This window comes from Podarcis muralis, chromosome 13 (assembly GCF_964188315.1).
Source record: "Podarcis muralis chromosome 13, rPodMur119.hap1.1, whole genome shotgun sequence".
Classification (NCBI taxonomy): Eukaryota; Metazoa; Chordata; class Lepidosauria; order Squamata; family Lacertidae; genus Podarcis; species Podarcis muralis.
In genome coordinates, this window is record NC_135667.1 from 13,349,492 (window position 1) to 13,377,485 (window position 27,994).

General features: G+C 40.7%; 3 protein-coding genes across 3 annotated transcripts; 2 read left to right on the plus strand and 1 right to left on the minus strand.

The window, feature by feature from the left end:
• Window positions 1–215: 215 nt before the first annotated feature.
• On the minus strand, window positions 216–1,160 carry LOC114583309 (olfactory receptor 11G2-like). The gene has a single exon (XM_028704638.2). It carries the CDS (start codon window positions 1,158–1,160, stop codon window positions 216–218), a length of 945 nt encoding a protein of 314 aa, XP_028560471.1.
• An 11,102-nt stretch (window positions 1,161–12,262) lies between these two features.
• Window positions 12,263–15,084, plus strand: LOC144325294 (vomeronasal type-2 receptor 26-like). Its single transcript, XM_077918082.1, has 3 exons — window positions 12,263–12,280; window positions 12,746–12,872; window positions 14,183–15,084. Exons 1-3 carry the CDS (start codon window positions 12,263–12,265, stop codon window positions 15,082–15,084), a joined length of 1,047 nt encoding a protein of 348 aa, XP_077774208.1.
• A 3,660-nt stretch (window positions 15,085–18,744) lies between these two features.
• LOC114583308 (vomeronasal type-2 receptor 26-like) lies at window positions 18,745–27,868 on the plus strand. The gene is made up of 6 exons (XM_077918083.1): window positions 18,745–18,962; window positions 20,429–20,720; window positions 21,636–22,496; window positions 24,569–24,796; window positions 25,706–25,832; window positions 26,967–27,868. The coding sequence occupies exons 1-6, from the start codon at window positions 18,745–18,747 to the stop codon at window positions 27,866–27,868; spliced, it is 2,628 nt and encodes an 875-aa protein (XP_077774209.1).
• The last annotated feature ends 126 nt before the right edge of the window (window positions 27,869–27,994 follow it).

The window sequence follows — 27,994 nt, forward strand, 5'->3', positions numbered from 1 at the left end:
CCTTCCAGCCTGTGATGCATGATGGTTTACATATTGGATTATTTGTTTATTTTTTATTTTTTTGGTATGTTGCACTTTTTAAGTAACTAATCAATACAATTTTTGAAAAGCAAAAAATAGAATATGAGTTTTATCTCTTTGGGTGACTGGTCGGGTCTTCCACTTCATTTTCTTCTCCCAACATCTTCACACCATCAGTGTTCTCCAGTTCACCATCATTTTTTCATTCTCTTGAACAACTTCCTTGCTGCCTCTTTCATCTGATCATTCCTCAGACAGTAGACCAGGGGGTTAAGGAAAGGTGTGATGGCAGTGTAAAAGAGTGCTGCTGCCTTTCTGACCTGGCTTTCTGAGTGGCTTTCTCCACCTAGATCAGCTAAGTATACACCTGCTACAGAACCATAGAAAATAGTCACCACTACTAGGTGAAATGATACTGTGGAGAAAGCCTTCCTACAACTGCCTTGGTTAGCAGTTTTCATCAGAGTGAAAATCACAATGCTATAGGACAGCACGATGCAGGATAAGTTGATGAAAACCACCGTTTTCACAAAAATCTGATGGACGAAAGGAACATTTCCTAGTGGCGGGCAGGCCAGAGACAGAAGTGGCCCAGGATCACACAACAAATGGTCAATGACATTTGGTCCACAGAAGGACAACTTGGAGATCAAACTCACTGGTATAATAAACCACAGAAAGCCAACAATCCAACAAGCAGCCACAAGGGTATTGCAGGCACTTTGGGACATAATTTGTGGGTAACGTAGTGGGTGGCATATTGCCAAGTACCGATCAAAAGCCATAGTTGAGAGAAAGAAACCTTCCATTCCACCAAGAGAGAAAAAGATGTAGAACTGGAGAAAACAAGCCTGGAAGGAAATTTTCCCATGACGGGTCACCAGATCAAAGAGCATGCGGGGTACAGTGGTGGATACGTAGCACATCTCCAGCCAGGAGAAGTTGCTCAGAAAGAAATACATGGGAATTCGTGACAAGTGGGTGTCTAGAACCACCAGTGTGATAATGATTATGTTCTCAGCCAAGGTGACCACATAAAGAACAGTCAAAAAAAGGAGCAACGACAAATGTTTCTTTTGCCCTCCTGCAAATCCCAGCAAAATGAATTCTGTGACATCAGTTCCATTGGCCAACTCCATCTGGAATTACAGAACAAAAACACCTTTGATTTCAAGAGCAGGTATCATTTACCTGTTTGACTATAGGCTAAGCAGGTTTGCCCTATGGAATAATTCATTTTCCTCCCCCAATGTGTGTTTTGGATCCTAGTGTTGGATTCAGACTTACAGTAAGTCAGGTTTATGCATGCAGAGTTATGTTCATAGGAAACGTCTTCAATTCACTGGTTATACTCTAAACAGAACAGAACCCATATATTATTACTCTTCAGAAATAATAATAATAATAATAATAATAATAATAATAATAATAATAATAATAATAAATTTTATTTATATCCCGCCCTCCCCAGCCGAAGCTGGGCTCAGGGCGGCTAACAACAATCAAAATAGTCCGACATTCTAAAAACATTCATTATAAAATTAATTAAATCAAATTAAAATCAAATTAATGGCAACCATCAAGCAAAATTCTGTGCAAATAGCCAGTTTCTGAATTCTTTATTACACGATAGAGTTATGTGCTTTAAATATGCATTGGATGTGTTTTAAAAGTGTGGTCTGCATCTTTTCTAAATGTGCTTAGGAGTCCAGCTATGCATGTTCCTCTGCATTAAGTGGTGCTTACTTTGGAGCTGCAACGCTCGTAGTGAGACCTACTGAACTAAAGGGCTCATCCACACTTCTGCTGGTCCTGTGCCTAGAAAGCACAGGTCTGAGTGGTTTTGTGCTTGTCTCGTGCTTTTTGGGCATGAGTCCTAGCAGTTTTGCCTTTGCCCAGATTCTTTGCCCTTGGAAAACCCACTCTTTAGCACTAAATCAGAGCAAACGTCAATCCATAGAAATCCTGATTAACATTTGATCCCATTCAGTAGTAAACTGCTGGTTTTCCTGGGGGGAAATGGTAGACCAAGCAGAAGTGTGCATGAGTCCTACATAGGGCTTCCTTCTGAGTAGACCTTTCTAAGACTCCAACCTATTGGATTGGGTGCAGTTGGAGGAAAAAAATGAGTGGTAACCACTCTACACTCATTGTTTTGTTTTCTTTCAGATTCCCGCTCTGCAAAAAAGCAAACCTTCAGTGATTGCTCCTGGTTGCTTTTGTAGATGTCAGAAAACTGCTTTCTCTCTCTCTCTCTCCTGCCCCTCCACTTGCCTCTAAACCCCTTTTTGCCCCAACTGCTGCAACACTTTCTCCCCACCAGCTTCACCATGTAAAGAGCTCATCCATACCGTCATTTAATGTGAAAAGAAGAAGAGGAGGAGGAGGAGGAGTTTGGATTTGATATCCCGCTTTATCACTACCCTAAGGAGTCTCAAAGTGACTAACAATCTCATTTCCCTTCCTCCCCCACAACAAACACCCTGTGAGGTGAGTGAGGCTGAGAGACTTCAGAGACGTGTAACTAGTCCAAGATCACCCAGCAGCTGCATGTGGAGGAGCAGGGAATCGAACCCAGTTCACCAGATTACGAGTCCACTGCTCTTAACCACTACACCACACTGGCTCTCAATAGTACTCTTCCTGTACTTCCATTAATTTTCCATAGTCCATGTCACTCTATTCCAAATTGGTGCTTTCCCACACGCTTCCCCTCCCTCAAACCAGATTTTCTTATACCAGAATACTCCAAACATAAGAAGGTATGAGAAAATCTGGATTAAGGGAGGGGAAGGGTTTGGGAAGGCAGCAATGTAGATGAGGACATCATATGGACAATGGAGAATTAATGGACGTTCTTACTATCCATATTAAACAACAGTATGGATGAGCCAAGAGACATTCCTGTTTCTCCATCATATGATACGAAAACAACTACAAAGCTTTCTAAACCAGAATGAAGAAGCAGCAAATTCATGAAATATGAACAACTGTGAACTGGTATCAGAGGAAGATCCCTGGAACAGTGAGTGAAGATGTTTATTATAGCAAATCAGATTCTTACCTTCATGCGACCCCAGCCCACCAATTTTGGCACTGCACCCATGCAGACCCACCTCTCTTTCATTCTTACCTCAGTCTCCTTTGACTGATTCTTTGCCTCCATCGCATTCGAAACATTGAACCATCACCCTGAAGATATCTCATAAATGTTGTGCTTGTGTGCTCACTGTCCTATGTGTCTTATAGTGGAACATGGAGAGAAGAAAAAGTGGGCCTGTTCACATATCACAGCTTTGATGCATCTGACACATATCTAATTGGTTCATGGGAATGAGTACCTCAGTAACCATGTCATTAGTATCCACCAAAACACTGATTGCCTCCCTCTGGCATACTGAAGCACTGGGGAACCTCTGCACATAATTGCTGTTTTTCTGGGCTCAGCTTCCTAAGCATGGACGTGTTGAAGCAAACCAAATGGATACAGTGTGTTATGGGAGAGGTTCCATGGTCATCCGGAATTGTGACAGAAGGGGCATTCTGATCCCAATCAAGTCCCATAGAAAGAAATTGTCACAAGGGACTGAGGGAAAGAGCCACCCTTCCTGGAGTCTCATGTGGATACAGACCCTTGGGTTCAACATCTTTCCTTTCCTTTTTGGGCAGCTGATGGTAGAGATAAATAAGCAATGGTTTTAAAAGGAGGGACAACTCAGTGGTAGGAAGGCTAGTCTTTATCTTTTCTTTTCCCCCTCCCCTTTGAAACATCTACATGTAAGAATGAACAAATCTACTGGGTCAATGATTTCATATATATATATATATATATATATATATATATATATATATATATCTGTTTTACAATTTCAAATAAACATTTTACAGACTTCCAAATGACTTCCCTTCTTCTCTTTCCATGGTTCATTTTACATATCTTACATCCCTGCACATTTTACTATAACCATTCAAATCAGTTTTCCAGTACAGTGGTACCTCGGGTTACATACGCTTCAAGTTACATATGCTTCAGGTTACAGACTCCGCTAACTCAGAAATAGTACCTCGGGTTAAGAACTTTGCTTCAGGATGAGAACAGAAATCATGCAGCGGCGGTGCAGTGGCAGCAGGAGGCCCCATTAGCTAAAGTGGTGCTTCAGGTTAAGAACAGTTTCAGGTTAAGAACAGACCTCCAGAACGAATTAAGTTCTTAACCTGAGGTACCACTGTATTATATCCCTCAAGAATTATTTAAATATTATAAAGATTGAGTTTATCTTCATGCTTCCAGCGTTTTCAGCTATACACACTTATTTTCCATATACTCAATAAACTTTTTCCAATCTTCTTTAAACGTATATTCTTCTTGCTCTTTTATTCTATATGTTAAGTCTGCAAGTTGTGCATATTCTGTCAACGTAGTTTGCCAATCCTCTTTAGTTGAAACACCGCTCACTTTCCATTTTTGGGGCTAACAAAACTTGAGCCGCAGATGTTGAATACATCAATATTTCTGACAACTAGGACTTTCGGTCTGGGTTATCCTCAGCAGAAAGGACTCTGGGTTTAGGGGGAAAGTAATATTAAACATTTTTTTTAGTTCATTATAAATCATTTCCCAATACTCTTTTACCATTTTACATGTGAAATAACATTCCCTCCACACCTTTACACTTCCAGCACTTACTTGATTCTGTCTTGTAAATCTTAGCCAACCCACTTGGAGTTAAATAACATCTATGAATCATTTTCAAATAGTTCTCTTTCAAAGAATAACATGCTGTAAATTTCAAGTCACTTTTCCAAAGTTTCTCCCAGAGGTTAAGATCTATATTGTGTCCTTTATCTATTGCCCAGTGTGTCATTGAAGCTTTAACAAGCTCATTTTTGTTTCCCATTTTAATAAAAGATAATGTATTTTAGACAAAAGTTTATCTTTGTTTTACAAGAGTTCTGTTTTGAATTGTGAGCTATGGTCCAAAAAACAGTTCTTTCTGTCTAATTTAAACATATCATGTAACTGATGATATTGCAACCAGTCTGCAACTTGACTCCTTAGGTTTTTAATTAGTTTCAGTTTGGGTTCCAGCCCCACCCCACCCCACCCCCCGGTAAAATCCAGCAATTCCCTGTAAGTCACTTATTGTCTATCCATATTAACTCTTTAATTGTAATTGCCTTGTTAGGAGAAAGCCATAAAGGTGATTTTCTTTCCAGCAGTTTTTATATTTCTCCCAAACTCTATACAGATTCTTCCTAAGAATGTGGTTCATAAAACTCTTATAGGGACTGGTAGTTTTGCTTTTAATCTGCTGCGTTTTCTAAATGTTGTTGACTGCTTTGAAGAGTCAAATAAAAAATGGGATATAAAACAAAAAGCTATGGAAGCCTTTTCCACTACCACCACCACACTCTAAACATATTCAGTAAACATATTCTTTGATTTTTTTCCCCCAGACATGGATGATTGTTTTCAATATCCAGAAGATCAGTACCCAAACATTGGCCAGGATATATGTCTTCCAAAAGATATTAGCTTCCTGTCTTATGATGAACCTCTGGGAATCAGTTTAGTCACTTTTGCTCTTTTATTGACTTTCATTACAGCTTTGGTGCTTAGGATCTTCATCAAGCACAAAGACACTCCCATAGTCAAAGCCAACAATCGGACCCTCACCTATGTTCTCCTCATAGCCCTCTTTCTCTCCTTCCTTTGTCCTTTGCTATTCATTGGCCAGCCCACAAAAATAACCTGTCTCCTTCAACAAACTGCTTTTGCAGTGATCTTCTCAGTAGCAGTGTCTTGCATCTTAGCAAAAACAAGTAGCTTTCATGCCTACCAAGCCAGGGTCCAGAATGAGGAGATGGGTGGGGAACATAGCTCTAAACTTTTCCCTTTTCTTGCAAGGAATCCTATTCGGAATAAGGGAATTTCCCTTTTTAAAGGGGAAACGTTTACAGCGATGGAGGGGAAACATGTGGCCATCTCCATTGTTCTTTTCAGTTTCCTCATTCAAATGATGATTTGTAGTGCCTGGCTGATAGTTGCTCCCCCACTCCCTGATTTAGACAAGCTCTCAGCGACTAAAGAAATTGTACTGCAATGTAACGAAGGATCAGTCACCATGTTCTACTGTGTCCTAGGCTTCATGGGAATGCTGGCCATGGTCAGTTTCACTGTGGCTTTCCTAGCTAGGAAGTTACCAGACAGTTTTAATGAAGCCAAGTTCATCACCTTCAGCATGTTGGTCTTTTGCAGTGTGTGGCTGTCCTTTGTTCCAACCTACCTGAGTACCAAGGGAAAGTACATGGCGGCTGTGGAGCTCTTTTCTATATTGGCCTCTAGTTTTGGGTTACTGGGCTGCATCTTCTTCCCCAAATGTTACTATGTCATTTTGGTGAGGCCAGAGTTAAACAGCAGGGGACAGCTTGTCATAAGAAAGAATTAAAGCATGAACAAGTCTATTTGACAAAACTGTTCCCCAAAGCCAATACAGCAGCCCATGTTGCTGGTCTCCCTGGACTTTCCCCTGGCAAAGTACTCTGATACCATCAAGGAACACAGACAGCTCTGTGGGCATGAAGCATAGCAGAGCCACCCTTCCAAGTTCGTTCTTCTCTGAATTTGATGTTCTTTCCCCCTCATACTAAAGTTTAAAAAGGAACACTTCTGTACAAATATTTTAAATTATGAATTAAAAGCTAAGGGTTGCATTTCAGACTACTAGATATATTGTTGTAAAATTCATCATATTTTACAAGTGATTTAAAAACCATGGAAGCGTAGTTCCAAGTAACTACTATGTGTAGGGTTGCAGTCATGCCACATGGCTGGTGTGAATCCAGGTCTGCTCATCCTGACTACACCATACTACATTTTGGGATCTCCATTGGTTCCAAGGTCTTCTGTGATGAACTTCTAACTTCTAACTTTACCAATACACCACTGGCCCCTTATTATCGAATGAAAGGAAATTAAAAATAACAGTCCTGAATATGTGACAAACACATTTCCCTCAGCAGTTCCACAGGGAATCCCTAGCTCTGAATACCTACATTCCTGCTTGGTTATTAACAGAGCTATAATTAAATCTGCTCCTCCTCAAAAAAAAAATCCCTCTGGATTTTCACTGGCAACTGGCAACATAACACAAAGGATACAGCAACTTAACCAGAATTACTTAAATAGTGTCTGGGATACACCCAGATTGCATCCTCCTCAGGAAACTTAACCACCATTCAAATGAGACAATTTTTATCTTGGAGAAGCTGATTATACTATTGCCAGTGAAATCCTGGTTTCTGTGTAGAACAAACAGTTGCCCTTGCTGGATGGTGGTTTTAGTGGTCTCGCTGCTGAAACTGATTTCTTACAATGTATGTCAGGCTCACATAGGAAAATGCAGGCTCCAAAGTCCACACCGTCCACTTCAAACGTACCATCAGCCAGGAGAGTTCCTCATTGGTGGTATTGTTTTCCATGGTGGCTTCATCTCCTCTCCAGCAACATTCACTGAGGAACCCGCACCAGCACTGCCTGAAGAGCTTGTGTAAGAACTAAGCCACTCATTCATTACAGCAGAGGAATGATCAAACCTAGAGCATAATGGCTGAGGCTGCAAACATCTACCCACTGACCTAGGGATAAGCACTTTTGATTTCAGTGGGACATATGCTGATGTAAAAATACATAGGAATGTCTTCTGAATTAAGAGAATACTCTAGATGTTCCCATTTCTTGATAGGGAAATGAATATAAATGTATTGAAATGTATATATATTTATGTGTCTGAGATAGCCTCTTTGAACAGTTGATTTTGATAGACTTTATCTGAACAGGAGTGTTAGTGAAAATGAATTAAAAAAACTTCACAGAAGCTGAATGCTCATTGTTTCATTCCTGATCTTAGGCTAAAGCTTGTTTCCCAGTGACAGCATATAATTCTGTGAATTACAACCACCAACTCTGCCTCATGAATAAGGAAGGGGTCATTGCAGGGGAGAGCTCAGACACTTTGTAAATGTCAGGAAAAGACTTCAGACGTTTCAGAGAAAGACCCCAGGGGTTCCAATGTTCCTATGGGCACCACATTAGCAACCCCTGGTCTAGATACCATTGGCCTTAACAGGTCTTTACTTGGACAAAACTAACAAAATGTATTTCAGTAGGGACAAATGTCAGGTGCTGCACTTAGGCAGGAAATACCAGCTGCACAAATGTAAGATGGGGAACACCTGGCTTGCCAGTAGTACATCTGAAAAGTCTGCATCAACAGAAGCATAGTGCCCCAATAAAAACACACACACAGAAGACATCTCTTCTGCGCTGTGCAGAACACACCTGGTGTATTGTGTTCAGTTGTGTTCAGCACAATTTAAGGATACTGACAAGCTACAACATGTGCAGAAGAGGTTGACACATATGATCAAGGGTCTGGAAGCCAAACCTTATGACAAAAAGGTTGAGGGGTTTGGTATGTTTAACTATGAAAATAGGAGACTAAGGAGATATAGGATAGCCATTTTCAAATATCTCAAGGGCTGTCACCAGGAAGATGGAGCAAGCTTGTTTTTTCTTGCTCCAGAGGGTAGGACCCGAACCAATGGATTCCAGTTACAAGAAAGGAGATTCTGTGCAAACATGAGGAAGAACTTGCTGATTATAAGAACTGTTCAGCAGTGGAATGGACAGGAAGTACTATTGTTAATCATATCTGTTCCTTCTGATACTGTTTGCAAATCTCATTCTAGGGTGGTGCCTAAGCTTTACCAGCACATCGTGGCCTTGGCATTTGCAGTCAAGGAGATCAATGAAGACCCTCACATCCTACCCAATATGACCTTGGGCTTTAACTTATATGACAGCTATAACAATGCAAGGAGCACATATCTTGCCACACTGTTGCTTTTATCCATGGTGGAGAAATTTGTCCCAAACTATATATGTGATGTTGAAAATAATCTGGCAGGGGTCATTGGGGGACTTGATTCTGAAATCTCCTTTTATGTGGCAACAGTTTTGGATATCTATAAGATTCCACAGGTAAGACACCCATGTACAATACCTCTCTTAGCTTGCATAGAGAATAAGGCTGAATTCACAGCACCAGTTCAGAGTGTGTCACCAGTTCAGGGCAGAACTGGGGGCAGAACCATGCACACCACCCTCACCAGCCATTTTTGGATTTGCAGCATTTCCTGCTTAACGAGAAGGGTATCTGAATTGAGTTGCAGGGGAAGCTGGGGAATTGCTTCTAGGATAAAAATTCACAAGTATTTCCAAGTACAATAATTATTTGCCTTCACCACACCACACCCAATATGTGAATGTTTAGGGGGAAAGGGCTTTCAAATTAAACACACTCTGGAGCTTTGGCAAATTGCAGATATTGTCCAGTTGTGCAGAAGAACAGCAATAGTATTGAGCAGCTGGTTCCAAAGTGAAATAAATGTTCATAGATGAAGTCTAAGAAGTCTTGAAGGAGAAAAGGCAGAAATGGCAGTTCTGCTGTGTGTTGGGGCATGTGCTTTGTGAAGACAAAAGATGCTCCAGAGAAGAAATGTGCATCTGACCCAAGTTGCAATTCTGAAGTGGCTGCAGTAAATAATGTCTAACACAGTGTTAGGCAATCCTTTGTTTAGGACATTGTGTGTCCCTATGTTCAGTTTAACCCTGCCAAATTGGGAAACTTTTTTTTTTAAAAAAAGAATATAGTAGGGAAAATGCCCCCTCTCTGGTCAACAGAACAAATGTTTAACAGGAATGGGAGATGACCTCAGTTTTCAGCCCATCTGCATGTGTGTCTTTTGTATAAATGAGAAAGGGCATGCAACCCCTGGTGGGTGGCAAAGGGCATGTCTGACTAACAGGATTCACCACAAAATGTATATTAATATTTTGAAAGAACTATGCAAATATTACTTTGCCTCTTCTCTTCCTCCATTCCCTCTTTAGCTCATTTATGGATCTGCTCCAGTGATGAATGAGAAAAGCCCAGGACTTCCCTTCTACCAGATGGCAGCCTCAGAATCCCTTCAGTATGAGGGAATTCTCTCTTTGCTTCTGCATTTTAGGTGGACGTGGATTGGAGTTATTGCAATGGACAATGAAAATGGAGAAAGATTTGTGCAAACCATTTCCCCAATGTTTACCAAGAGTGGTGTCTGCTTTGCATTCATAGAAAGAATCCCCAATTTTAGTTTTGTATCTGAAATGTATGGCATGCTACAACAAGCGGCCAATATACAAGATCATATTTTTAGCAGCAAAGCTAACGTAGTGGTTGCCTCTGGAGAATCTTTTTCCATGGCAACTTTTAGATGGCTTTCATACCTATCAGAACATGATGACATGACCAAGAAAGTAAAGAGTAAAGTATGGATAACAACTGCCCAGGTTGAGTTCGCTTCATTTGTCATTCAAAGGTACTGGGGTTCAGAAATATTCAATGGCGCTATAGCCTTTGAAATTCACTTTAGAAACCCACCAGGATTTTATCAGTATGTTCTGCACAGAAACCCTTCCAGCACAGATGGGGACGGTTTTATCAGGGACTTCTGGCAACAGGCCTTTGAATGTGTATTCCCAGATATCACTGAAGACAAGGTGGAGGGGAATATTTGCACTGGAGAAGAGAAGCTGGAGAGCCTTCCTGGATCATTTTTTGAAATGAGCATGACAGGCCACAGTTACAGCATCCACTGTGCTGTTTATGCCATGGCCCATGCCTTACATGCCATGTCCAAATCCAGACTCAGGCACAGAGGAATTGCATATGGCGGGAGAGGGAAGAATCCGAAACAAGAGTTTTGGCAGGTAAAGGCTGAACATCCTCAACTGTGAAAGCCCTGTTACTTCTTGGCACTGTATGGGTTCCCAAAATGCTATCAGCTTACTCTTTCCTCTCAGAGTTCAAACACTGTATGTGGAAGAAGAACCCAGAACTGAATTTATAATTCTGCAGACAGAGTAGGAGGTACAATGATATGATGGTATCCTAGATGATTTCCCCATATATTTTTCTGCTTGCAAATAGCTGTAGAATCTATAGGGAAGGCAAATGATGGTTGTGTCCTTCTTTGGGCAGTTATTGCCCCATGTCTGAGGAGAAAGCATTTGTTATGATGGAAGCTTTGCAACCCAATGAGATCCCATGCCATTCATAGATAGCAAGCAGTGGTAATGGTTGAGAGAGATGTTCAGCACTCCCTCTATCCCATATCAACCAAATCCTTTCTTAGAGCTGGTGGTCACAAACCACTGCCGTGTCTTCTGAGATGCACAGGGAGGGAGGGACGGAGAGAGAGAGAAAGATAGAGATCGCTGCTTAAACATATTTAATTTGTGGACAATCAGAGAAAGAAGGATTGTAAGGAAGATTGAGAGAGATGCATGTGTGTGAAAGAAAATTGGTTGACTCTCTCCATGCTTGGGCCTGAATCTGCTGACAATTGACTAAATCACCCCCACCATTTGCTGTAGGTTCTTCCCAGAGAGAAAAAATGCTCCTCCCTGCATTAGACTGCAGTCTTTTCTAAACCCCTTTCTTTTCTGCTTTCAATCTAGCTCCATCACTTTCTGAGAAGCATCTCATTTAACAATACAGCAGGAGATGTGGTCTTCATCAACCAGAATGGAGAGGCAGCATCTAGCTTGGATATTATCAATTGCATTATATTCGCCAACCAAAGTTTGCATCGAGTGAGAGTTGGGAGGATAGATCCACAAGCTTCTCCAGACCAATCATTACTCCTTGATGAAGATGCCATAACATGGCACAGTTGGTTTAATCAGGTAGGGTTGCATTGTTTGCTAATTCAAAAGAGATTCAGTATTGAATAAGCAATCATTATTCACCTGCAGGTCTACTCCCTGTTTTTTGAGCCACAAATTGAGGAGTGGTGTATGACCAAAGCACTGAAGTATCAAATTAAGAGCCAAAAGCTTACTGCTAGAAGCCACACATGGATTAAAAGCAAATATTTTATTAAGGAGGCTACAAAGCAGAAGGACCCTTTTACTACAAAATACAGTTAAGCAAGGCTAACAGTGTAAATATGCCTTAGGAGATCCTAGTTCAAATTAAAATAATAAAAACTAGATTATCTCACCCTAATCCCACCCATGCACAGACCCCACTACAAGTGCATCCATGCAAATGTGGTTTTTGCATCACACAATTCATCATCTGAATGTGGGTCATTATCTCCACATCAAATACCAGTTTTTCTTTGGAAGGGCATGGATATAGAAGGGCAGGTTTTCTTCCAGTCAAATGGAGCCTCTGGGTATATTTCCCCAGCACAAGAGGGTATACATGCTCAGAGACCATGAAGCTACAAAGTGGATTTGGAACACTTCCCAAGGAAGCATCTGATGGATCCATGAACAGATGTACCTACTGGCACCAAAATCAGTTCTAGAGCTGTCTACCTAGTGGGCTACAAACTCAAATCAGCAATTATAACAAAATTAACAGGGTAACTTCAAAGTGTACCTTATGGACAGAGCAATTTTTGCAGAACAGATGCACACCCCAGAGCAATATAGAGGGAACATCACATAATTTCAAACATTACTACTAATAATAAGAAAATAATAAACCATTACAGATTACTGAAAAGCTGTGTCAGCTTAGTAACACAGAGAAAGGACCGAGAACATAAAGGGTTCCAAATTCATTAGTGTCTTGATGAACCTTCTGCTGTTTCATTTATGGATTAGATTCAGCCTCTTTCTGTCTGTACTGAGAGATGTCTTCCAGGATTCAGCAAGAAAGTGAAGGAGGGACAGCCCCCTTGCTGCTACGATTGCATCCCATGTGCTGAGGGGAAGATTGCAAACCAGGATGGTAAGAGAAATAGATAGATTAGTACTTAGCATTGAAAGGTGCTGTAAGGATGACTGAGTTTGTTTCAAAAGAGATGATCTACTATGTGAAGAAGTTGTTGTTGTTGTTGTTTAGTCATTTAGTCCTGTCCGACTCTTCGTGACCCCATGGACCAGAGCACGTCAGGCACTTCTGTCTTCCACTGCCTCCCGCAGTTTGGTCAAACTCATGCTGGTAGCTTCGAGAACACTATCCAACCATCTCGCTCTCTGTCGTCCCCTTCTCCTTGTGCCCTCCATCTTTCCCAACATCAGGGTCTTTTCCAGGGAGTCTTCTTTTCTCATGAAGTAGTCAAAGTATTGGAGCCTCAGCTTCAGGATCTATCCTTCCAGTGAGCACTCAGGGCTGATTTCCTTAAGAATGGATGGGCTTGTTCTTCTTGCAGTCCATGGGACTCTCAAGAGTCTCCTCGGCACCATAATTCAAAAGCATCAATTCTTCAGCGATCAGCCTTCTTTATGGTCCAGCTCTCACTTCCATACAACACTACTGGGAAAACCATAGCTTTTACTATAAGAAGAAGATAGATAAACTTTATTCGCATTAGCCACCAGCCATAGTAACATAAAACAAGCAATATATACAAATAAGAAGACAACAATGGGTAAAAAGGGCAATCAAATGACCAAGATTATCATTCAGATAGTGGCCCTTAATCTCATTGCACCCTCAATAAACCTGGCAACCTTTGCTGTTGTCTGATCATTTTGATCTGATAAAAGAAAGAACGATGTGGGGCAGATGGGCGACCTGGGATGGTAAGTAAGAGTGGGGTGATGATCTCATTCCTCAGATCTTTATAAAGGGGACAGGACAGGAGAACATGAGCCACTGTTTCCAGATTGCCATCTCCAAAGGGGCAGAGTCATTTATCAGTTGTTTGTGTGATCCTGCCTCTTTGTGATCATTGCCCTTCAGATAGTCTAAATATGTTAATCTAATGAGAATGACTCTGCATTGAGAGTAGCAAGGTGGTATGTGGTTCAAATCATATCTAGAAGGGGCTTTTCATTCCTTTTGACTTACACAGGCTACACCCAGGCTAGTGTAATGATATGTTCCAAAATTGTGAGGAGGAATGGCCCTGGCTCTGCAATTTACAGACCAATAGCTCTGAACCAATTAAATGCAACAATACCACATTACAGAGCATCAGACAGTATTAAACGTGTTTTAATTTGAGCAGAGCTCTTTTCTTCTCAGACAGAAAGTCAACATTTCAGGAAGCTGATGTGATATGAACTAAAGGTCATTTCCTTATTTTTTTCCAGATATGAATGACTGTCATAAATGCCCAGACAAAGAATATCCAAGCAAGAACCGCGATGGATGTCTACCCAAGGATATCAGCTTCTTGTCTTATGAAGAACCTTTGGGCATCAGTTTAGCCTGTTTCTCTCTTTCCCTTTCCTTGATCACAGCTCTGGTACTAGGTACATTTATAAAACACCATGACACACCCATTGTCATTGCAAACAACCGAAACCTCACCTATGCTCTCCTCATCTCTCTCCTGCTCTGCTTCCTTTGTGCATTGCTCTTCATTGGCCGACCTGAGAAGGTGACGTGTCTCCTCCGACAAACAGCTTTTGGCATCATCTTCTCAACTGCTGTTTCATGTGTCCTGGCAAAAACCTTCATGGTGGTTTTGGCCTTCATGGCTACAAAACCAGAATCCAAGATGAGGAAATGGGTGGGGAAAGGACTTGGCCACTCCATTCTCCTTTCCTGTTCCATTGTTCAAGCAGGGATATGTACTGTGTGGCTGACAACCTCTCCCCCATACCCTGATGTGGACATGCATTCAATGACAGAACAAATGATACTAGAATGTAATGAAGGGTCTGTGGTCATGTTTTCCTGTGTCCTCATCTACATGAGCTGCCTGGCCACTGTAAGTTTTGCTGTGGCTTTCCTCGCCAGGAAGTTACCAGACAGTTTCAACGAAGCCAAGTTTATCACTTTCAGCATGTTGGTCTTCTGCAGTGTTTGGCTGTCCTTTATTCCCTCCTACCTGAGCACCAAGGGAAAATATATGGTGGCTGTGGAGATCTTCTCCATCTTAGCCTCCGGTGGTGGTTTGCTGGGCTGCATCTTTTCCCCCAAATGTTACATAATCATTCTGAGGCCTGAGCTGAACAATAGGGAACAGCTAATAAGGAAGAAAAAGTAAATAAATAATAACCTGTCCTTTGCTGTATCTTGTGCTTTTTTCTTTGTGTCCAGTTGAATATTTGCAAACACTTGTTCAGCAGCTGCCTTACATAATTTTTTCCTAGATTTTTTTCCTAGATTTTTTTCCTAGATTTTTTTCTAGATTTTCCTTGTGGTGATTGATGTTAGGCAATCATAGATATTGACTATTGAATTCACTCTGGAAAAAAGAGTGAACAGAGTCATTTTCTGTGTTGGGGAACCAAGAAGCTGTCAGCTCCCAGGAAGCCTGACAAAGTTAAGGGACTTATGAGTAGAAGAACCATCATCCTGCCTCATTTTGGCATTTATTGAATAATTCCTCAATGTTCAAAAAGCCACATTGTCTCCTGATTTTGAAGTGCATGTTAGAATGCTGAAGACAAATGTACAGAATTCAAGTGACACTGTCATAATGTCTATTTTGTCTCTTCCTTAATGTGGGTGAAGGATTCCAGTTATAGAGAAGTTCACCACATAAATATGATGTACACTCAAGAATTCATATTATTTCCATATGACAGTATCAATCCATTCCTTCACTGCAGAGAAATAAATATGAAATAAAAGCTCCACAACTTATGTTTGGATTGTATAAAAACTACTTTATCACTTACTATCAGATATATCCCATTTCCATATGTAATGATTACTGAAGTTCAGGTTATATAAGAGCTAAAAACGAAGGGAAGGCATTTTGCTACTATGATTGCTTTCCATGTCCAGAAGGAAAGATTCCAAACCAAAAAGGTTAGGAATATCATATGTAGATGTGTTCTATTTGACAGTTGCCACCTGTTTAATAAATGGGTGGATCCCATCAGCGTTTTAAGTGCTTGAACTAATTGCTCTAACATTCACATATGCAAAGGGTTAATGGAAAGACCTGTAGAACTCTGGGATGTCATATATTCTGTGGCAGTTATGGCAGTTAGTTGAACAGTCTTAACAGTTAGAGCAGCAGGTTTGTTGTGTTGTGCTGCTTTCTGCCTGAGAGTTAGTCAATCTGTAACAGTTTAATATATGTAAAACGTATTAGCAATTTAACTATCACCTACCTGCATTGTACATAATATTCTGCAACTGCAAGTATACAAAGTAAAAGTTATTCATTCTTTAAACAGAGAGTGTCTTGTGTACTTTTCATAAGAGGCAAAAGAGATCTAATAAAATGGTCAAACGATCCAGGGCTCTCTTCTACATACGTCACATGAGGTAACTTGGGTGGCTGAACAGAATATCAGATGAATCCAAAGAGGATAAGAATATCAGTGGGTTGGATCAGTTGAAAAAAAAGACTGCAAGCCCCAGCCGCAAACACACAAATCAATAGACACAGAGGCCTCTGACACCTTCAGCTGCTAGCAGGATGGTTTTGATTTGTTTATATTTCTGGATTTGCTTGGAACCCATGAGAAAGCAGGCCCTTGATGCTATTGAGCTCAGATTATGCTCAATATGTAGAATTTCCTATTATTCTTACTGCAAAATTAACTTTTGATATTTCTGTTCCTCATTCAGGAACAGAAAGCCATACTTAAATATATTATATCTATTTTTCATATTTGATTTCAGACATGGATGATTGTTTTCAATGCTCAGAAGATCATTATCCAAACATTGGCCAGGATGGATGCCTCCCAAAATACATAAGCTTCCTGACTTACAATGAGCCTCTGGGGATCATTTTAAGCACATTTGCAGTTTTATTTTCTTTAATCACAACTTTGGGTCTTGGAATATTCATCAAGCACCAAGACACTCCCATAGTAAAAGCTAATAATCGGAACCTCACCTATGTTCTCCTGTCCTCTCTCCTCCTCTCCTTTCTTTGTGCTTTGCTATTCATTGGCAAACCAGATGAAGTGACATGTCTCCTATGACAAACTACTTTTGGTGCAGTCTTCTCAGTGGCAGTTTCCTGTGTATTAGCCAAAACCATAATTGTAGTTCTAGTTTTCACAGATATCAAGCCAGGGTCTAGGATGAGGAGATGGGTGGGGAAACAACTGGCAACCTTTATCGTTTTTTTCCAGCATCCTTGTTCAGACTGTTTTTATTACTGTGTGGCTGACAACCTGCCCCCCATTCCCAGATGTTGACATGCACTCAATCACTGAAGAAATTGTACTAGAATGCAATGAAGGGTCAAATACCATGTTTTACTCTCTTTTGCGCTTCATGGGTTTCCTGGCCATTGCCAGCTTAACTTTGGCTTTCCTAGCTAGGAAGTTGCCCGATAGTTCTAGCTTTCATGGCTACCAAGCCAGGGTCCAGAATGAGGAGATGGGTGACGTGAAATCTGGCCATCTCCATTGTTCCTTTCAGCTTCCTCATTCAAATGATGATTTGTAGTGCCTGGCTGATAGTTGCTCCCCCACTCCCTGATTTAGACAACCACTCAGTGACTAAAGAAATTGTACTGCAATGTAATGAAAGATCAGTCACCATGTTCTACTGTGTCCTAGGCTTCATGGGAATGCTAGCCATTGTCAGTTTCACTGTGGCTTTCCTAGCTAGGAAGTTACCAGACAGTTTTAATGAAGCCAAGTTCATCACCTTCAGCATGTTGGTCTTTTGCAGTGTGTGGCTGTCCTTTGTTCCTACCTAACTGAGTACCAAGGGGAAGTACATGGCGGCTGTGGAGATCATTTCTATTTTGGCCTCTAGTTTTTGGTTACTGGGCTGCATCTTTTCCCCCAAATGTTATATCATTTTGCTGAGGCCAGAGTTAAACAGCAGGGGACAGCTTATCATAAGAAAGAATTAAAGCATGAACAAGTCTGTTTGACAAAACTGTTCCCCAAATCCAATAGAGCAGCCCATGTAGCTCTTCTCCCTGGACTTTCCCCTGACAAAGTATTCTGATATCAACAAGGAACACAGACAGCTCTGTGGGCATGAACCATAGCAGAGCCATCCTTCCAAGTTCATTCTTCTCTGAATTTGATGTTCTTTCCCCCTCATACTAAAGTTTAAAAAGGAACACTTCTGTACAAATATTTTAAATTATGAATTAAAAGCTAAGGGTTGCATTTCAGACTACTAAAGATATTGTTGTAAAATGCATCATATTTTATAAGTGATTTAAAAACCATGGAAGCGTAGTTCCAAGTAACTACTATGTGTAGGGTTGCAGTCATGCCACATGGCTGGTGTGAATCCAGGTCTGCTCATCCTGACTACACCATACTACATTTTGTGATCTCTATTGGTTCCAAGGTCTTCTATTATGGACTTCTAACTTCTAACTTCAACAATACATCACTGGTACCTTATTATCTAATGAAAGGAAATTAAAAATCACAGTCCTGAATATGTGACAAACACATTTCCTTCAGCAGTTCCACAAGGAATCCCTATCACTGAATACCTACATTCCTCCTTGGTTATTAACAGAGCTATAATTAAAACTGCTGCTCCTCAAAAAAAATCCCTCTGTATTTTCACTGGCAACTGGCAACATAACACAAAGGATAGTGCAACATAACCAGAATTACTTAAATAGTGTCTGGGATACTCCCAGATTGCATCCTCTCAGGAAACTCAAATGAGACATTTTTTATCTTGGAGAAGCTGATTATACTATTGCCAGAGAAATCATGGTTTCTGTGTAGAAGAAACAGTTGCCCTTGCATGGATGGTGGTTTTAGTGGTCTTGCTGCTGAAACTGATTTCTTACAATGCATGTCAGGCTCACATAGGAAAATGCAGGCTTCAAAGTCCACACCGTCCACTTCAAACGTACCATCAGCCAGGAGAGTTCCTCATTGGTGGTATTGTTCTCCATGGTGGCTTCATCTCCTCTGCAGCAACATTCACTGAGGAACCCCCACCAGCGCCGCCTGAAGATCTTGTGTAAGAACTAAGCCACTCATTCATTACAGCAGAGGAACGATCAAACCTAGAGTTGTGACCTCAGCATAATGAATGCAAACTTCTACCCATTTACCTAGGGATAACCACTTTTGATTTCAGTGGGACATATGCTGATGTAAAAATACGTTGGAATGTCTTCTGAATTAAGAGAATACTCTATAAGTTCCCATTTCTCAATAGGGAAATGAATATAAATGTATTGAAATGTATATGTATATATATATATTCGCCCTTTTGAACAACCGATTTTGATAGACTTTATCTGAGCAGGAGTGTTAGTGAGAATGAATTAAAAAATTTTTTTACAGAAACTGATTGCTCTTATTGTTTCATTTCCTGATCTTAGGTAAAGTTTGTTTCACAATGACAGCATATACAGTGGTACCTTGGGTTAAGTACTTAATTCGTTCTGGAGTTCCGTTCTTAACCTGAAACTGTTCTTAAACTGAAGCACCACTTTAGCTAATGGGGCATCTTGCTGCCGCCGCACCGCCAGAGCATGATTTCTGTTCTCACCTTGAAGCAAAATTCTTAACCCGAGGTACTATTTCTGGGTTAGCGGAGTCTGTGACCTGAAGCGTATGTAACCTGAAGCTTATGTAACCTGAGGTACCACTGTAATATGAAGTATAGAATCATGTGAATTACAGCCACCATCTCTGCATCATGAATAAGGAAGGGGTCGTTGCAGGAGAAAGCTCAGACATTTTGTAAATGTCAGGAAAAGACTTCAGATGTTTCAGGGAAAGACCCCAGGGGTTCCAATGTTCCTATGGGCACCAAATTAGCAACCCCTGGTATAGATACCATTGGTCTTAACAGGCCTTAACTGAGGCAAAACTAACAAAATGAATTTCAGTAGGGACAAATGTCAGGTTCTGCACTTAGGCAGGAAAAACCAGCTGTACAAATATAAGATGGGGAACACCTGGTTTGCCAGTGCTATGTGTGAAAAGTCTGCATCAACAGAAGTATAGCACCCCAATAAAAAAAACAACAGAAGAGCTCTCTTCTGCGCTGCACAGAACACACCTGGTATATTGTGTTCAGTTGTGTTCAGCACAATTTCAGAAGGATACTGACAAGCTACAACATGTGCAGAAGGGGTTGACACATATGATCAAGGGTCTGGAAGCCAAACCTTATGAGGAAAAGTTGAGGGGGTTTGGTATGTTTAGCTATGAAAAGAGGAGACTGAGGGGATATAGGATAGCCATTTTCAAATATCTCAAGGGCTGTCACCAGGAAGATGGAGCAAACTTGTTTTCTCTTGCTCCAGAGGGTAGGACCTGAACCAATGGATTCCAGTTGCAAGAAAGGAGATTCTGTGTAAACATGAGGAAGAACTTGCTGATTATAAGAACTGTTCAGCAGTGGAATGGACAGGGAGTACTATTGTTAATCATATCTGTTCCTTCTGATACTGTTTGCAAATCTCATCCTAGGGTGGTGCCTAAGCTTTACCAGCACATTGTGGCCTTGGCATTTGCAGTCAAGGAGATCAATGAAGACCCTCAAATCTTACCCAATATCACCTTGGGCTTCCACTTATATGACAGCTATAAGAATGCAAGGAGCACATATCTCGCCATACTGCTGCTTTTATCCAGGGTGGAGAAATTTGTCCCAAACTATATATGTGATGTTGAAAATAATCTGGCTGGGGTCATTGGGGGACTTGATTCTGAAATCTCCTTTTATGTGGCAACAGTTTTGGATATCTATAAGATTCCACAGGTAAGACACCCATGCACGATACCTCTCTAAGCTTGCATTGAGAATGAGGCTGAATTCACAGCACCAGTTCAGAGTGTATCACCAGTTCAGGGCGAGGATGAAATTGGGGGCAGAACCATGCACACCACCCTCACCAGCCATTTTTGGATTTCCAGCATTTCCTGCTTGATGAGAAGGGTATCTGAATTGAGTTGCAGGGGAAGCGGGGAAATTCCTTATAGGATAAAAATTCACAAGTATTTCCAAGTACAATAATTATTTGCCTTCACCACACCACACCACACCCAATATGTGAATGTTTAGGTGGAAAGGGGTTTCAAATTAAACACACTCTGGAGTTATGGCAAATTACAGATACAGTTCAGTTCTGCATGAGAACAGCAATAGTATTGAGCAGCTGGTTCCAAAGTGAAATAAATGTTCATAGATGAAGTCTAAGAAGTCTTGAAAAAGAAAAGGCAGAAATGGCAGTTCTGCTATGTGTTGGGGCATGTGCTTTGTGAAGACAAAAGACGCTCCAGAGAAGAAATGTGCATCTGACCAATTCTGATGTGGTTGCAGTAAATAATGTCTAACACAGTGTTAGGCAATCCTTTGTTTAGGACATTGTGTGTCCCTCCATTCAGTTTAACCCTGCCAAATTGGGAAACATTTTTTGAAAAAAGAATATAGTAGGGAAAATGCCCCTCTCTGGTCAACAGAACAAATGTTTAACAAGCAGGAATGGGAGATGACCTCAGTTTTCAGCCCATCTGCATGTGTGTCTTTTGTATAAATGAGAAAGGGCATGCAACCCCTGGTGGGTGGCAAAGGGCATGTCTGACTGACAGGATTCACCAGAAAATGTATATTAATATTTTGAAAGAACTATGCAAATATTACTTTGCCTCTTCTCTTCCTCCATTCCCTCTTTAGCTCATTTATGGCTCTGCTCCAGTGATGAATGATAAAAGCCCAGGGCTTCCCTTCTACCAGATGGCACCCTCAGAAGCCCTTCAGTATGAGGGAATTCTCTCTTTGCTTCTGCATTTCAGGTGGACGTGGATTGGAGTCATTGCAATGGACAATGAAAATGGAGAAAGATTTGTGCAAACTATTTCCCCAGTGTTTACCAAGAGTGGTGTCTGCTTTGCATTCATAGAAAGAATCCCCAATTTTAGTTTTATATCTGAAATGTATGGCTTGCTACAACAAGCAGCCAATATACAAGATCAAATTTTTAGCAGCAAAGCTAATGTAGTGGTTGCCTCTGGAGAATCTTATTCCATGGCAATTTTTAGATGGCTTTCATACCTATCAGAACATGATAACATGACCAAGAATGTAAAAAGTAAAGTATGGATAACAACTGCCCAGGTTGAGTTCGCTTCATTCATCTTTCAAAGGTACTGGGGTTCAGAAATATTCAGTGGCGCTATAGCCTTTGAAATTCACTTTAGAAACCCACCAGGATTTCATCAGTATGTTCTGCACAGAAACCCTTCCAGCACAGATGGGGACGGTTTTATCAGGAACTTCTGGCAACAGGCCTTTGAATGTGTACTCCCAGATATCACTGCAGACAAAGTGGAGGGGAATATTTGCACTGGAGAAGAGAAGCTGGAGAACCTTCCTGGATCTCTTTTTGAAATGAGCATGACAGGCCACAGTTACAGCATCCACAGTGCTGTCTATGCCATGGCCCATGCCTTACATGCCATGTCCACATCCAGACTCAGACACAGAGGAATTGCATATGGAGGGAGAGGGAAGAATCCGAATCAAGAGTTTTGGCAGGTAAAGGCTGAACATCTTCAAATGGGAAAGGCCTGTTTCTTCTTGGCACTGTATGGGTTCTGAAAATGCTATCAGTTTGCTCTTTCCTCTCAGAGTTCAAACATTGTATGTGGAAGAAGAACCCAGAACTGAATTTATAATTCAGCAGACAGAGTAGGAGGTGGTTTCTGCTTTCAAATGGCAGTAGACTCTATAGGGAAGGGAAATGATAGTTGTGTCCTTCTTTGAGCAGTTATTGCCCCATGCTTGAGGAGAAAGTTTTTGTCATGATGGAAGCTTTGCAACCCAATAAGATCTCATGCCATTCATAGATAGGAAGCAGTGGTAATGGTTGAGAGAGATGTTCAGCACTCCCTCTATCCCATATCAACCAAATCCTTTCTTAGAGCCGGTGGTCACAAACCACTGCCGTGTCTTCTGAGATGCTCAGGGAGGGAGGGATGGAGAGTGAGTGAGCGAGAGAGAGATCTTGCTGCTTAAACATATTTAATTTGTGGACAATCGGAGAAAGAAGGATTGTAAGGAAGATTGAGAGAGAAGCATGTGTGTGAAAGAAAATTGGCTGACTCTCTCCATGCTTGGGCCTGTATCCACTGACAATTGACTAAATCACCCCCACCATTTGCTGCAGGTTCTTCCCAGAGAAAAAAAGTGCTCCTCCCTGCATAAGACTTCAGTCTTTTCTTTAAAAAAAATAAAATTAAATTTTTTATTGTTAAAATAATTCAACATTAATACACATACAAACATACATTTCATACAACATACCTACATACATACAACATACCTACAACATACCTACACTCAATCCCACAGGTAATTCCCATCACCATCCACCACCCCTCACCCTTTGTGTTAGACTTCCAATCTACTCATTTGCAATTTCTTTCCACTTCTATTACTTTCTTTCACACACCTTTAACCTAATTTCATACTTCTTTTTCTATTACACATTGTTATCCATCTTATTTAGTATTTCAATATTTGAAACAAAACTTGTTTATTCTAATAGGAGTTCTGATTTTTCGATATAGTTTTGCAAGTATCTTTTAAACACCTTCCAGTCCCTGTCTGCCTTCTCTTTTGAGATCCTTCCAATTTCTCCCATTGTTTTGGATATATTGTAGTACTCCAATAATTTGGCAAGCCACTCTATCTTTGTTTGTACAGTACCACTTTTCCAATTCTTCGCAATCAATAGCCTTGCGGCTACTGTTGCATATAAATATAAAGTCAAAGTGCATAAAGGCTTCCTAGGGCATATAGTCAGAAAGTCTATATATAAAATATGGTAGAAATATAAAAGATTCCTAGAACCGAAAACTCCGTGGTGGACATCACCAGCAGAAATTGTTGCAGTGAAAAAATTAAATATGAAAGAAAACTGGGCTACCTATAAAATGGTATTAAAGGAAGAAAACAGAGAATTGGAATTAAAGGATTATACAGAAATTAAAGCTCATATTAGTGATTGGTTTCAATATATTCAAATTAAGTACAGATTAGTGAAAGACAAAAAGTTAGGATTTGAAAAAGAAATATCAAAATTTGATAAATACTTAATACAAGAAAAATCAAAAAATATATCTAAATTGTATAATCTGATCTTAGAGTGGGAAACAAAGGATGAATTGGTTAAAGCATCAATGATCAAATGGGCGCAAGATATTGGGGAAAATATTATGTTTGAACAATGGGAAAAATTGTGGATGGAAGATATGAAATTCACTATGTGTTATATATTGAAAGAAAATTATCTCAAAATGCAACACAGATGGTATTTAACACCTGAAAGAATAGCAAAAATGAATAAAAATTGTAGCGATGTCTGCTGGCGATGCAACACTGGAAAAGGTACTATGATACATATATGGGGGAATTGTTTAAACATCAAACAATTTTCGGAAACAGTATATAACGAAATGAAAAAAATGTTCAGATATTCATTTAGGAAAACACCAGAAGGTTTTTTATTGGGAATAGTACCAGGAAGCCTAAAGGAAGAAGACAAGACCTTATATTTATAGACTGCAGTCTTTTCTAAACCCCTTTCTTTTCTGCTTTCAATCTAGCTCCATCACTTTCTGAGAAGCATCTCATTTAACAATACTGCAGGAGATGTGGTCTTCATCAACCAGAATGGAGAGGCAGCATCTAGCTTGGATATTATGAATTGCATTATATTCGCCAACCAAAGTTTGCACCGAGTGAGAGTTGGGAGGATAGATCCACAAGCTCCTCCAGACCAATCATTACTCCTTGATGAAGATGCCATCACATGGCACAGTTGGTTTAACCAGGTAGGGTTGCATTGTTTTCTAATTCAAAAGAGATTCAGTATTGAATAAGCAATCATTATTCACCTGCAAGTCTACTCACTGTTTTTTGAGCCACAAATTGAGGAGTGGTGTATGACCAAAGCACTGATGTATCAGATTAAGAGCCAAAATCTTACTGCTAGAAGCCACACATGGATTAAAAGCAAATATTTTATTAAGGAGGCTACAAAAAGAGAAGGACCCTTTTACTACAAAACACAGTTAAGCAAGGCTAACAGTGTAAATATGCCTTATAACAAAAACTAGATTATCTCACCCTAATCCCACCCATTCACAGACCCCACTACAAGTGCATCCATGCAAATGTGGTTTTTGCATCACACAATTTATCATCTGAATGTGGGTAATTAGGAACAGGTCAAATACCAGTTTTTCTTTGAAAGGGCGTTGATACAGAAGGACAGGTTTTCTTCCAGTAAAATGAAGCCTCTGGGTGCATTTCCCCAGCACAAGTGGGTATACATGCTCAGAGACCATGAAGCTACAAAGTGGATTTGGAACACTTCCCCAGGAAGCATCTGATGGGTCCAAGAATAGATGTACCTACTGGCACCAAAATCAGTTCTAGAGCTGTGTACCTAGTGGGCTACATACTCAAAATCAGCAATTATAACAAAATTAACAGGGTAACTTCAAAGTGTACCTTATGGACAGAGCAATTTTTGCAGAACAGATGCACACCCCAGAACAATATAGAGGGAACATCACATAATTTCAAACATTACTACTAATAATAAGAAAATAATAAACCATTACATATTACTGAAATGCTGTGTCAGCTTAGTAACACAGAGAAAGGACCGAGAACATAAAGGGTTCCAAATTCATTAGTGTCTTGATGAAACTTCTGCTCTTTCATTTATGGATTAGATTCAGCCTCTTTCTGTCTGTACTAAGAGATGTATTCCAGGATCCAGCAAGAAAGTGAAGGAGGGACAGCCACCTTGCTGCTACGATTGCATCCCATGTGCTGAGGGGAAGATTGCAAACCAGGATGGTAAGAGAAATAAATAGATTAGTACTTAGCATTGAAAAGTGCTGTAAGGACGACTGAGTTTGTTTCAAAAGAGATGATCTACTGTGAGAAGAAGATGTTGTTGTTGTTTAGTCGTTTAGTCGTGTCCGACTCTTCGTGACCCCATGGACCAGAGCACGTCAGGCACTTCTGTCTTCCACTGCCTCCCGCAGTTTGGTCAAACTCATGCTGGTAGCTTCGAGAACACTATCCAACCATCTGTCTCCCCCTTCTCCTTGTGCCCTCCATTTTTCCCAACATCAGGGTCTTTTCTAGAGAGTCTTCTCTTCTCATGAGGTGGTCAAAGTATTGGAGCCTCAGCTTCATGATCTGTCCTTCCAGTGAGCACGCAGGGCTGATTTCCTTAAGAATGGATAGGTTTGTTCTTCTTGCAGTCCATGGGACTCTCAAGAGCCATAATTCAAAAACATCAATTCTTTGGCGATCAGCCTTCTTTGTGGTCCAGCTCTCACTTCCATACATCACTACTGGGAAAACCATAGCTTTTACTATAAGAAGAAGATAGATAAATTTTATTCGCATTAGCCAACAGCCATAGCATCATAAAAGAAAGAATGATGTGGCCGCAGATGGGAGGCCTGGGATGGTAAGTAAGAGTGGGGTGATGATCTCATTCCTCAGATCTTTATAAAGGGGACAGGACAGGAGAACATGAGCCACTGTTTCCAGATTGCCATCTCCACAGAGGCAGAGTCATTTCTCAGTTGTTTGTGTGATCCTGACTCTTTGTGGTCATTGCCCTTCAGATAGTCTAAATATGTTAATCTAATGAGAATGACTCTGCATTGAGAGTAGCAAGGTGGTATGTGGTTCAAATCATATCTAGAAGGGGCTTTTCATTCCTCTTGACTTACACAGGCTACACCCAGGCTAGTGTAATGATATGTTCCAAAATCATGAGGAGGAATGGCCCTGGCTCTGCAATTTACAGACCAATAGCTCTGAACCGATTAAATGCAACAATACCACGTTACAGAGCATCAGACAGTATTAAACGTGTTTTAATTTGAGCAGAGCTCTTTTCTTCTCAGACAGAAAGTCAACATTTCAGGAAGCTGATGTGATATGAAGGTCATTTCCTTATTTTTTTCCCAGATATGAATGACTGTCATAAATGCCCAGACAAGGAATATCCGAGCAAGAACCGCGATGGATGTCTATCTAAGGATATCAGCTTCTTGTCTTATGAAGAACCTTTGGGTATCAGTTTAGCCTGTTTCTCTCTTTCCCTTTCCTTGATCACAGCTCTGGTACTAGGTACATTTATAAAACACCATGACACACCCATTGTCATTGCAAACAACCGAAACCTCACCTACGCTCTCCTCATCTCTCTCCTGCTCTGCTTCCTTTGTGCATTGCTTTTCATTGGCCGACCTGAGAAGGTGACGTGCCTCCTCCGACAAACAGCTTTTGGCATCATCTTCTCAACTGCTGTTTCATGCGTCCTGGCAAAAACCATCATGGTGGTTTTGGCCTTCATGGCTACAAAACCAGAATCCAGGATGAGGAAATGGGTGGGGAAAGGACTAGGCCACTCCATTCTCCTTTCCTGCTCCATAGTCCAAGCAGGGATATGTACTGTGTGGCTGGCAACCTCTCCCCCATACCCAGATGTGGACATGCACTCTGTGATGGAAGAAATTATACTAGAATGTAATGAGGGGAGTGTGGCCATGTTTTACTGTGTCCTCATCTACATGAGCTGCCTGGCAACTGTGAGTTTTGCTGTGGCTTTCCTTGCCAGGAAGTTACCAGACAGTTTCAACGAAGCCAAGTTTATCACTTTCAGCATGTTAGTATTCTGCAGTGTTTGGCTGTCTTTTATTCCTTCCTACCTGAGCACCAAGGGAAAATATATGGTAGCTGTGGAGATCTTCTCCATCTTAGCCTCCGGTGGTGGTTTGCTGGGCTGCATCTTTTCCCCCAAATGTTACATTATCATTCTTAGGCCTGAGCTGAACAATAGAGAGCAGCTAATAAGGAAGAAAAAGTAAATAAATAATAACCTGTCCTTTGCTGTACCTTGTGCTTTTTTCTTTGTGTCCAGTTGAATATTTGCAAACACTTGCTCAGCAGCTGCCTTACATAATTTTTTCCTAGTTTTTTTCCTAGATTTTTTC

What these genes read in the sequence shown, in the direction of transcription:
- LOC114583309 (XM_028704638.2), bottom strand. Translation starts at nt 1,160, where the DNA reads ATGGAGTTGGCCAATGGAACTGATGTCACAGAATTCATTTTGCTGGGA.
- LOC114583308 (XM_077918083.1), top strand. Translation starts at nt 18,745, where the DNA reads ATGGTGGTTTTAGTGGTCTTGCTGCTGAAACTGATTTCTTACAATGCA. An exon ending in ATATCTATAAGATTCCACAG is followed by an intron (nt 20,721 to 21,635) that starts GTAAGACACCCA and finishes TTCCCTCTTTAG; the next exon opens with CTCATTTATGGCTCTGCTCC. An exon ending in CGAATCAAGAGTTTTGGCAG is followed by an intron (nt 22,497 to 24,568) that starts GTAAAGGCTGAA and finishes CTTTCAATCTAG; the next exon opens with CTCCATCACTTTCTGAGAAG.
- LOC144325294 (XM_077918082.1), top strand. An exon ending in GAAGATTGCAAACCAGGATG is followed by an intron (nt 12,873 to 14,182) that starts GTAAGAGAAATA and finishes ATTTTTTTCCAG; the next exon opens with ATATGAATGACTGTCATAAA.